Source organism: Nuphar pumila, chromosome 4 (genome assembly GCF_984573655.1).
Source record: "Nuphar pumila chromosome 4, dmNupPumi1.hap1.1, whole genome shotgun sequence".
NCBI lineage: Eukaryota > Viridiplantae > Streptophyta > Magnoliopsida > Nymphaeales > Nymphaeaceae > Nuphar > Nuphar pumila.
In genome coordinates this window covers 115,807,592-115,820,313 of record NC_143252.1, presented here as the reverse complement: position 1 = coordinate 115,820,313, position 12,722 = coordinate 115,807,592, and the positions used below count along the sequence as shown (strand labels likewise).

Below are 12,722 nucleotides of genomic sequence, written 5' to 3'. Positions count from 1 at the left end.
CAAGACACTTTTGAATCTCGTGTTAAGGGTAAATACCTAGAAGTATCTGACTTGGATCAAATTTTTTTAGTTCGACTTCTAAACCAATCTAATTAGGCAATATCAGATCAAGTTAGATTTAGTAACATATATATACAAATGGATTTAGATCCATTTACAAAGCTACTAGTATACCTTAGTTTTTGGGCTGCTTTAACACCAAAAAATGACAATTCTCACATCAGTTCCATGATAAATCCATATGATAAGAATTCTGAAAAAAATAGGAATGAGTGCATCTAGATTATCCAAACACTAGAAATCTAGAGATTGAGAATTCTACTTGATATTTCTATGGATTGAGAACTCTCTTTTCTACAAGAATTCTCCTCCAAAGTATCCAAACGCATACTTGGTTGGTGCTTTAGGCATAGCAACGAAACCCCACCAAATGTGAGGGACAACCTAAGTGACCGTTGCAATTGTGAACAGCAGCATCCTCCACCACACGAGCGCCTGCAACAACCTCAGAAACAGTCTTTTCCATTACAGAAAAAACCCACATCCTTTTCTTCCTTTTTTGAGCGTCCAACGATCACTTCAGCTAGATTACAGGTAATCCTAATTCTAGAACAAACGAAATCTGATCGAGGTGTCTTAAAATTCAAATTCCACAATGTGTGTGTGTGAGATCTGTAGTGTCGCCTTCCAAACAGTGCCCATCAAAATTTGGGGAGTTCAAGAAGCTGTTTTGCCTCAGCATTTCCAAGATGTTGACATGTAAAAGAGAAGCCAAGTTAAAAAGTACATGCATCAAATGTATAGATTATAAAGGATACCCTCTCTCAAGTCATTGCAAATCGACACACCATATAACTTAAGGTAAACGCATCAAATAGCAGAGCCTAAAACATACTCAGATAATGGCCGACACAGAAATCAGCCTAACACATGGTCGACATATATAACTAAAGCTTCAGAAGCCATTTTTATTATTCTTCCTCCTCAGCCTCCTCCAGCCAGTTTACAAAAGGCTCCAGCGCTTTCACGAAAGTTTGCCTGTTCATTGGGAGCATATTGCACCAGCAGAGAACAAACGAAATCAATATAAGAACAGGTTAGGAATGCAAGCGTTCATACAGTAATCAGAGTTTTGACTCGAAAACAACTCAACAAGGGTGTTGTACCCTTTGTCCACACTGGTACTGGTTCTGCTAATTCATAGGTACGGGTCAGAACAGATTTAGATCTGACCCAATGCAAACCTGACCCATTACCAATCATGTCATTTATTCATCATGGTTTTCTTAATCTGTTGTATACTGTTAAAAATATATATTTATCTATCTATTTATATATAGACACAAGCATGTGCACATCATATAAATATATGCATATATGCAACCTTTTACCAAAAAAAACATTACATAACATATCCATATCCATATATAAAATAGTCCAAACTCCGGTACCATGTTTTTATAAATTTGCTTGACGTAAACTATACATCCACACCTGAACCATACTCAGACCCGTATCTACATTACAGTTTTCTCTACAGATGGTAATGTTTAAAGACTACTAGTTACATAATTTTTCGGTCAAGAATTAAATTTTATTGATCAGACAACAGGCGATAAGATGTCAGCCTTAGGTAATATATATATATATAGAGAGAGAGAGACTCCTTGTTATATAATTGCAACATAATCACGGACGACAAATCTAACTGAATCTGACTCCCATTATTAGTCGGATTTGGTAAAGCAAGTTAAATCCAATGAACAATCGGATTCAGATTCAGTTTCGGATTTTCATCCAAATTCGATGGATATAAGAATCCAGATGTAAAAATCCAGATTTGATACAAGAATCTCCAATCCAAATTGGAATTTGACTCCGGATATGATTATAACCAATATCCAATTAGGTCAGGTTCAGCTAACACTACATCTAAACCAAACCCATCCATTTACATCTCTGAACCTAATAAATAGGCAAAATAACATAATTTGTGCCCCAGCAAGGTAAAAGGCAGATAAATACCAGAAACATATAGAGAATTATGAAAGTTCAGAAACTCTGACAAGTAAAAAGAGAATAAAAATAAACTCAGGTGCTTTTCACATGTTTCTAACGTATTCTTATGGTAAATTTTTAAAGTTTTAACCATTTTAGTAGTACGAGTTCACCTACCTTAAATTGCCCTCAAGGCAGAAGCTTTTTTGTGGCAAATTCTTAAAGTTTCAACCATTTTAGTACAACTACCCTAAAGTACCCTCCACGTAGAAGCTTTTTTTTGGAACATTAGTTATTACTTTAAGTGTTAAACGAATCATTTTTGGATGTTTTTCCAATTATCTTGCTATTTTAAAGAGGGGCCGTCATGCGTCATTTCATTGACTAATCGGTTGTTGTTTACCCACCATAAAATTAACAAATTTTTCAAGATCGCAGTCACCACCACAGGGCTAGCTTGAAAAATTATGCTAACTTAACAGAAAAAGGGAAAATGAAAATAGTCTTCCATACCTTCCTTTTGGGTTGGTGCCCCTACGAAACCACATGAGAATTGTGTCCTCTGCAACCACATCCTGATCATAAAGAGACCTTATAATTTCAGGGAACAGTTTCATGTGCTTGGCATCCTCATAGCATTGAATCTGAACCTTGTATATGAGCTCAAGCTCGAGTTTTGCATTCACACAAAATGTACTCAACAGTTTTGCCCATGTCTTCACCTGTTAAACAGAACAAAAATACTAATGAATCTTTCGCGCGCACACACACACACACACACACAACCCCCTTTGGCAGCATATTCAACATTTACAATGTCAGCGTCCAACTTCACAGTGAGCATGCATGAGCACGTGTTCTATCTTTTACTACCCATCTTCATGATTCCCTAGTTTACCTTTATGCTTTCTATATTTTATAAGTTAATCTTTTTACAATATTTTAAATGCTTAGCTCTCGTCAGTTTTAAAATTATAACTTGCACCATTTGAATGATATCATTTTCATATAACTTAGACTCTTGAGATTAATGGTACCCATAATGTTTCCAATAGTTGCATAATATCAGTAGTCTTTCTAGTTCAGCACATAATGCAAAAAGAGAGGAGGAAAACAGAGGAAAAGTCAAGAAAGATTAACCTGGCGAAGTGCTGCATTTGCATTCTGCTGCTGATTTTTACCAGACCATTGGACAGCCTCCATAATGACATCCCACAACATCCTGACGACATCTATATCTGGTAATTTAGCATCCCTGACACGCTGCTTCACTGTCTCTATAACTTCAGATATGTCAGCCTCCTCTGATATCTGTGCTATAAGAGCAGATTTCATCTCCTTCAATTTGACCTCAAATATCTTCTTTTCATTGTATTCAACCAGAGGTATGATACCTTCCTTTCTGCAAAAATGCAGCATCCACTAATAAAAAATACTGACCACAAAGAGAGATCAACTTATAAATTTCACTCTCATTCACCCACACACTGCCAGCACGTGCATGCAATAATAAAATTTACTGAAGACAAAGAGAGATATCTACATATAAAACTCCCTCTCATCCACACACACATATAGAGGCACAAATACATGCACATATGCATGGACACATTGACACGTGCACGCATTCACACACGTGTGCCCGCCCACTAATACACATGCAAGATTGAAAAAGAGTAATAACTGTAGAAACATAAATAAAATAAAACAATTCACCACATAAGCACACCGGCTCAGTTCCCAACCATCAAGATGTATCTTCTCAAATTTATTGTTATACAAGCAAAACAAGTATTTGTAAGCCAAAGATCAAAATCATCATGAGATGGAGATGACGGTTACATTGCTAACTGCTTAATATCTCAGACCAACTGAAAGAAAAGGGATACTTTATCACAAGAAAAAAAATCCCACAAGTCAACATTTAAAGTGCAAGTCCTCTCATTCAACATTTTAGAAATGCTCTGGCAAATTAATAAAACCACTTGTTCTATTAATCCGATAAGATGGAGAACTGGTAAAAAACACAGGAATAGACAGATGGCTCCACTATCTATATACCACTTAGAGAAGGGTACCGTGAAACACATGGGAATACGTACATGGGTCCACTAGTTATACTGCTTAGAGAAGACAAATAAACATTCAACTTTCAGCAACGTTTTAAGAAACACTGCAATGTTATAATGAATGGAACACTTAATTAGTCACTGGCTAGCAAAACTATGAACCATGAAAAAGAATATCCACCTGAAATGCTCAGAGAAACCTTCTGCAGATCGTTTTGCAGTGGGCAAAAACTCCAAAAGATTGTCTTCCATTTTCCCCCGCTTTAGAAGGGATATCAGATCATCAAGACTGTTCTCAACCAAATACTCTTTGAAAAATTCTGTTATGAACGAAAGAACAAGCCCCTTGGCCACAAGGCTGTCATTGAGCAGCGGCTGAAAAACCGTCTCTGGCGGAAGCCCCGATAGCTTCTGAGAGAATGTAAGGGCTGTGAAGATGGCAAGTTTCTTCCTTTCATTCTCCTCAAAAAGTTCCAGTGACTGCAGGAATCTTCGCATAACATTTTCAAGATTCTTTATGAGAAATGGCCTTCTTCGCAAGATCTTCTGTATGTAGAGAACATATGGGAGGATTGCTTCACGCTTTGGCTCACAATCTAAAACAGAGTATGTGTGACGCTGTCCTTCATCGGGCTTTACCGTTCCAGGTTGTGTACGTCCACCAGTGAAGACCACCTGCAGATTGCAATTTAAGGCAGGCAACATACAAATAGACTATAAAAGATTACACTCAAAAAGATCTTCTACAAAAATTTTGCAAACCTGGAGTAGGTAACATTTTGTCAGGAAAGCACAGAATCAGAACAGATTGCACTCAAATAAGAGAAAAGTTCACTATAACTGATTCCCTATAGTCTCGTTGCGCAGGGAACTCCTCATTCTGGTTCTTTGTCATGATCTTAGTTTTACCTTATCATGTATTTAATTTATCAAATTCAAGATCAAAGACATGTCAGGCTGAAAATCAAAACTACAAGTTGTTAAGGTATGAACCAAGGTTGCCAGAAAGAGAAACGGAAATGGGAAACATCTTGGGACAGAGAAATGGGAAATTAGGTTTTTCAGGCACATGTGAAACGGGAAACCAGAACAAATCGGGAAACAAACTGGGAAACTATTGGGAAATGTGTGGGAAACTATTGGGAAACAATGAAAAAAAAGGCCTTAATAACATAATAAATTAATTAAACAAAACATGAGAAACATGTATCTCATGAAAGGGAAATACTTGGGAAATGCATGGGAAAAGTGTGGGAAACTAGTTTCCCAAATATGGGAAACGTGTTTCCCTTAAATTTTTTGGTGTTCACCAAACATTTTGGAAACACAGCATTTCTCGTTTCGGAAACGGTTTCCCAGGAAATGTGTTTCCCATCCTATTAGGGCATTTCCGGTAACCCTGGTATGAACTATCAACCAAATCCCAATAAAACATCCTTGCTATGTCCAACCTACTCTGAAATTTTAGATATAGACTGCTGTCATTATCAATGACTAATCCAAATCATAGTCACAAATATCGTGATATTATCACTGTAAATTCAGCAAACGATAATATAGGTAAAATATTGTGATATTTTGAAAATATCACCAATTTGATAATATTGTGATATTATCGGGAGAATATCATGATATTCTCGTGATATTATCAATCAGTTTTACTGTTTTTATTTATTTTTTACATTTTAAATATGTTTTTCTTCTTTCTTTTATAATTTTTACTTATTTCCTTTATCATTTATTTATTTTTTGTCTAAACATGATATTTTCTTACTTATTTTTGTTATTTTTTATATTTTTTAAGCCCAGAGATTTATCGCCAAACCTATAATATCATGAGAAATAGCCTCGACGAGATATACCTGATACCGATATTTGTGACTATTATCCAAATTAATTATACTGGGGTATTCAACACTAACATAGGGAATTATGATGAATTAATTGTTTTTGACTGAAGGAAAATATTGAATCAGGCAGTTCATAGAGGAATCACCAGGACGTAAGCATTAGATTGAACATTTCTGGAGAATGAGCAAGATCTAACAAATGTGTATCAAGATTCAGAATCACCACCCATTTATGTCATACAAACCCTTCACCCAGCATATTTGCCCAGTATTGGTACTTCAAATTTTATAAAAGAAAAAACTAACAACCGAATAGCATCATACCTGCATCACTATTATTTTACAAAAAATTCTAACATCCAAATGGTTTCATGACTTGGAATCAAGATTCCCATGGCTAACCTGCTTTTCTTTTCACATGTTGCAAAATAAAACTACAAAAAGTAACAATTGAACAGGAAAAAAAAAACAAGTTTTCCACTGAAAGGGAAAAGCACCCTTTCTTCCTTTATGCACTCACAAGATTTTGCAAAAATAATTCTTCCATTCTAAATTCACCAAAATTAATGTGCACCATAAAATTCATAAGATAACAAAATTACAATAAACGGACCAAGAGATTGATATGATAATCATCATCCGATCAAAACAATGGTCAGGAGGACCTTGCAATGCAAAGAAAAAAGAGAAACAGAAAAAAAAAAGGAACAAAAGATACAAAAGCAAACACAAAAGGGAATAACTAGAACTGCAGCACGAAAATGGATCTTATATATAAGATGGGAAAGAAATTGTCATCTCTATGCACCTCAAGATGCTTCACACCAGAATTTATTGTCTAAAATATTTTCTTTCGTAGTTTTGAAGGAGAAAAAAGGAAAAGAAAGAAAAGGTCCAAGGTACGGCAAAATCGTCTATTCCCATGACTAAATAAGTGAAAGAAATGTAAATATCCATTCAGCGCTTAAAGTATTTGAATGAGCAAGCCTAATAATAAGTACCTCAATAAAGGTGTCACCATATCTTGAGAAGTCGAGATCTGCTGATTCAATACTCTTGGCAACAAGTTCCTGGATATTAAAAATATATATAGCAAACAAAGTAATCAGAAATAAGTGAGTGTGTCTTTAATTGTGCATGTCGTAGTCAAAAAATCTCCCAGTATTTTCAAAATATAATAATTTAAAGGTTCGTTGACAAAAAAAAAGACTAGAAATATTTTAAAATTGATATCTGAAAATATCACGACAATTGAAACATTTTGTAAGAAATTCAATCTTTTGAAGTTTCAGATATTGATTTTTATAATTATTTATTTTAAACTTCCCAATATTTTGCTAAGAAAACCAGTGTTTTTAAGTTCTTCCCAGAAAAAATGCTGCACAATATAATTGCAAGACCCAGGTTAGTGACTATGATGTACAAAATACAACAAGAAAATAAACTCCATGTGTGAGATGGCTGATGACCAACTCATCAACAAAGCAAGAAATTCTCTATTTTAAAATTTTTTCAATGAGTAAACCAGCTCCCTGAAATATGCATTGCTATTATTCACTAACAAGAAGTTCAATTAATGAAGATAGAGTAGTACGAACCAAATCACCAGCATTATCCAAATAGACCTGGACCACTGCATCTGCAAAAGTTGCAGGGTCCAAAGGAGCTGCGATATTCCGTTTGCGGGTCCTAATCCGCGTGCCACTAGAAGGAAAAAAATAAAAATGAAACCATCAGGAAACACAATTTCCAGCTAAGAAAGAAAAGCCAAAAAACAATAGTAATAACAACAATAAGGCAACCATGAGAGGAAAAAGATTCAAAGAAGCAGCATCTCCGGACAAACACAAATCAAACTTAATAGTACACAATGTGATGGTGAACTCATTTCAACAGACTCATGGCAAGAAATAATGTCTTTTGAGTCGAACCAACAAAAAAAAAACTATGGCAAGTAGAAGCATTAATGACAGAGATAAATTTTCCTCCTGAAGAAGCACCAAAATCCAAGTGCACCAGTTTTCTTCATGATCACATATATAGCAAGAGTACACATTTGAAATTAAGCTTTCATAAGGGATATTGACTATTCAAACAAAAATTATCGAAAGCATAAACCAAAAAGCAAAAAAAACTTAGTTCGGCCAGATCTTGACAACAATTTTAAATATCGATATTTTATATAGTGGTAAAGGCAATCGATAAAAAAAAAAAGTTATTCATATGTCACAAAGCAGCCAGCATAAAAACTGTCATATCCTATGAAAATGAACCAATATGAGAATTTCGTTGGGGCGTTCCCTACTGAGCGACGCGCTGTACTCTCTAGGCCCGGAGGCAGTGATAAATGTGCAAGGGTTGCTAGGTCGTCGCCCAGAAGCGACGCGTCACACCGGCGCCCGGGTGTGGTGTCAAATAGGCAAGGGTTCCCTCACTTTGTTGGACGGGTGGGGGTAAAGAAGTTAGTCCAAGACCATAAAATTAGGTTAGCCACTTGGAACATAGGGTCTTTAACTGGTAAGTTGGTAGAGTTAGTAGATGTTATGTGTAGGAGAAAGATTGATATTTTATGTCTTCAAGAGACCAAATGGGTAGGTGAGAAAGCTAAAGTGATAGAACCTTGGGGATATAAGATTTGGTATACAGGAATAAATAGGAATAGGAATGGAGTAGGGATTGTTATGAGTCGTCAGTTTATAGATAATGTAGTTAAGGTCCGTAGGAAGGGTAATAGAATTTTACTTATTAAATTAGTATTAGGTACGGATATTATTAATATTATTAGTGTTTATGCACCTCAAGTAGGTTTAGATGATTCCATTAAGCATCAATTTTGGGAAGATTTAGATGGAGTAGTACAAGAGACATCCTATGGAGAAAAGCTTTTCATCGGCGGTGACCTTAATGGACATGTAGGCATTAGTAGGGATGGATTTGAGAATATCCATGGAGGCTATGGTATAGGAGAAAGAAATGAAAGTGGAGAAAGGATTTTAGATTTTTGTTTGTCCTATGATATGATCTTAGCAAACACTTGGTTTAGGAAGAGGGAGTCTCACCTAGTAACATTTAAAAGTGGGGTTAATACGAGTCAGATAGATTTTTTCCTACTTAGAAAGAGAGATAGGGGTTGTTGCATCGATTGTAAGGTTATACCAGGAGAAAGTGTAGCTACACAACATAGAGTCTTAATTTTAGATCTTAGAATTAGACAATGCCGCAAAAGGGATAGACATAGGATAGATCCTAGAATTAAGTGGTGGGCACTGAAAGGAGCTAAACAAGGAATGTTTGTAGAGCAGGTAGTTAAGGAAGTTGATTGGTGTCTCGAGGAGGATTCAGAATCAATGTGGAATAAGATAGCGGGTGGTATGAGAAAAGTAGCTAAGGAGGTATTGGGTGAGTCTAAAGGCGGTGCACCACTAGGTAAGGATACATCATGGTGGAACGAGGATGTCAAATTAGCTATTAAGGTTAAAAGAGAGTGTTATAGAAATCTAAGTAAGAGTCGTGATAATGAGAATTTGGAGAAGTATATGATAGCAAAGAAGGAAGCTAAAAAAGTTGTTCGAAACGCGAGGGCTAAGGTATATAAGGAGGTTTATGACAAGTTGGATACCAAAGAAGGCGAGAAGGATATTTATAGGCTTGCAAAGATGAGAGATAGGAAATCGAAGGATTTGGGTATGGTTAGATGTATCAAAGATGAAACGCAAAGGGTTTTAGTCAAAGATGAGGAGATTAAGGAGAGATGGAAAGATTATTTTGATAAGCTATTTAATGATAGTCATGCTCAAGATCTTGGAGACTTCTCCATTCCTTTTCATGAGATAAATTGTGACTTCATGCGCAAGATTCAAAAGAAAGAAATTGCAGAGGCTTTGAAGAAAATGAAATCAAGAAGGACATAGGGCCCAGATGGTATACCTATCGAGGCTTGGAAATGCTTGGGAGAGAAAGGTTTAGAATGGTTGACAAATCTTTTTAACTTGATTTGGCGAACAAATAAGATGCCTAATGAGTGGAGGAAGAGTACTTTGGTGCCTTTATATAAGAATAAGGGTGATATACAAGATTGCACAAACTATCGTGGTATAAAACTCATGAGTCATACTATGAAACTTTGGGAGAGGGTGATTGAGTCTAGGTTGAGGAAGGTTGTCATGATATCAGAGAATCAATTTGGTTTTATGCCTGGAAGATCAACTATGGAAGCTATACATCTTCTTAGACAACTTATTGAAAGATATAGAGAGAGGAACAAAGATTTGCATATGGTTTTTATTGATTTAGAGAAGGCATACGATAGAGTACCTAGGGACGTTCTCTGGTGGACAATGATGAAGAAAGGTGTTTCTCTCAAGTACATTAGTATAATTAAAGATATGTATGAAGGAGTAGTAACCAATGTCCGCACTTGTGGAGGGGTGACAACCAATTTTCCGATAACGGTTGGGTTACATCAAGGATCTGCTTTAAGCCCTTTCCTATTTGCGATAGTGATGGATGAGCTTACGAGATCAATTCAAGAAAATGTACCGTGGTGTATGTTGTTTGCTGATGATATTGTTTTGATTGATGAGTCTAGAGCTGGGGTTAATGCTAAGTTAGAATTATGGAGACAGACATTGGAAGCTAGAGGTTTTAAGTTGAGTAAGAGTAAGACTGAATATATGGAATGTCGGTTTAGTAAGCAACGAAGTAGGGATGGGAGTGTAGTGAAGCTTGGTGAGCAAGATATACCGGTGAATGATTATTTCAAATATTTGGGATCCATCATTCAAAAGTATGGAGAAATTGATGGAGATGTAAATCATAGGATAAAGGTTGGGTGGATGAAATGGAAAAGTGCTACTGGAGTGCTGTGCGATCGTAGAATGCCATTGCGGTTGAAGGGAAAGTTTTATAGGACGACTATTAGACCCGCTTTACTATATGGTACGGAATGTTGGGCTGCCAAGAGACATCATATTCAAAAAATGAGTGTAGCTGAGATGCGGATGCTTAGATGGATGTGTGGAAATACAATAAAAGATAAGATTCGGAACGAAGAGATACGTAAGAAGGTAGGTGTTGCACCCATTGAAAATAAGATGCGAGAGAATCGTTTACGGTGGTTTGGACATATTCGGCGAAGGCCTAATGATGCTCCAGTTAGAAGGTTGGAGAAATGGGAAAATATATTAGTTAAAAGAGGTCGGGGTAGGCCTAGGAAGACTTGGATGGAGATGATAGGAAAGGATATGAATGCTTTGAACCTCACCGAGGACATGGCGTTGGATAGAAATGATTGGAGGAAAAGGATTCATGTGGAAGACCCAAAATGAATTTCTTTTTTGGTTCATATCGCTGACCCCAATTGTTTTGGGATGAAGGCGTAGTTGTTGTTGTTGTTGTTGTTGTATATGTCACAAAGAAGGATGCAAATAAATAAAATAAACAGGATAAAAAGATCCCAAGGATGGAGCGATCATCAATTAGTTGCATAATTGCATATCAATTACTTGGAATAAAAAAGGAATCCATCTAGCATGTGCTTTAAAATTGGATTAGACTCATGCATAAAGAGTCCTAAATATATACATAACTTATCAAAGAACACCAAGATCAATTCATAAATCAGGAAGCAGATCTACTCGAAGGCATACTAGATTACTAATATTACTGCAAATGGGCACGACAGATCGAGAACAAAGGGTCCTAACTTACCCAAGAGTGGGTCTCTCCTTCGAGCTGCAACCAATAAAATAGGGAAAAAAATCAACATCATCAGACAATGCAAATAGAAAACAGAATCCAAATTCCAAACAGATCAGTTAACACATATACTACAAAATCATAAAAACCAATCACCCACAGCATACAGTAATACCAAAATAACCAAGATTATCTAAAAGAAAAAGGCACAAAAATCCCATCAAAAAAAGGGAGCATAATTTTTCTCAATCCAAAGGGGGCGACAAACCCAAACAAAGCGAAACCCAGAATAGATCTACAAGAAAACATCGAATCCAATTGGTTTTAGCATCGAAAAAGCCATCAAAATCCAATTTTTTGTGATATTACGAACAAACCTATGAAAGCAAGAAAAAAAAGCAAGAAATCAAGAAAAACATCAAAAAAGGTCCTTTTCTTCGTTTCTGCTTTCTTTTCTTCAGAAAAAAGACGGAGGGGTTCCACAGCAAGAAAACCAAAAAGCGATAAAGAAAAAGGTAGGGAAAATCAATATGAAATGTCCAAAGAAGATGAGAAAGATTCCAAAAGAGGTAAAAAAAGAAAGAACAAGGGTTTGGGGATCAAGAAAAGCATACCTCATAAACCAAGACGGAGAGAAATCTGAGAACTCTCTTCTGAGGAAGGGAGAGTGAGAGGAAGAAGGGTAGGGAGGAAAGAAAAATCTAAGTCGCTCTCCCTCTCTTTCTCTCTCTAACCGACCTCTCCCTTTCTCTCTATATTTATTATTTACAGGGGGAGTAGTGGGAGGATGTCTCTTTTCCTCCAGCTCTATTAAAGGACCCTCATATTTATGAAAATAACTAAGTTACCACTCCCAAATTTAGCAGGTATTGGAAAGCCCTTTTTATTTCCCTAATGTTTTCTTTTTCTAGGGTTTTTTTTTTCTCTAATGTTATGCAACCACTATCAGTAAGCTATGAAGTCATTTTGCCCGGCTTGCTTCGATTTTAATAGACCTTCATTAAGTCTTGGATAATATATATATATATATATATATATGCAATTTGTACTTGAAAAGATCCAACTCAGATGCAATTTGTACCATAACCCGAATCAAACCGACCAGGTT

At 36.1% G+C, this 12,722-nt stretch overlaps 1 protein-coding gene across 1 annotated transcript; it reads right to left on the bottom strand.

Moving 5' to 3' along the window:
- Positions 1–707: 707 nt before the first annotated feature.
- Positions 708–12,354, bottom strand: LOC149840724 (uncharacterized). The gene is made up of 8 exons (XM_090003287.1): positions 12,229–12,354; positions 11,627–11,650; positions 7,516–7,621; positions 6,919–6,987; positions 4,249–4,742; positions 3,139–3,400; positions 2,512–2,720; positions 708–1,038 (listed from the first exon to the last, which is right to left on the bottom strand). Exons 1-8 carry the CDS (start codon positions 12,231–12,233, stop codon positions 972–974), a joined length of 1,236 nt encoding a protein of 411 aa, XP_089859413.1. The 5' UTR covers positions 12,234–12,354; the 3' UTR covers positions 708–971.
- Between the last annotated feature and the right edge of the window lie 368 nt (positions 12,355–12,722).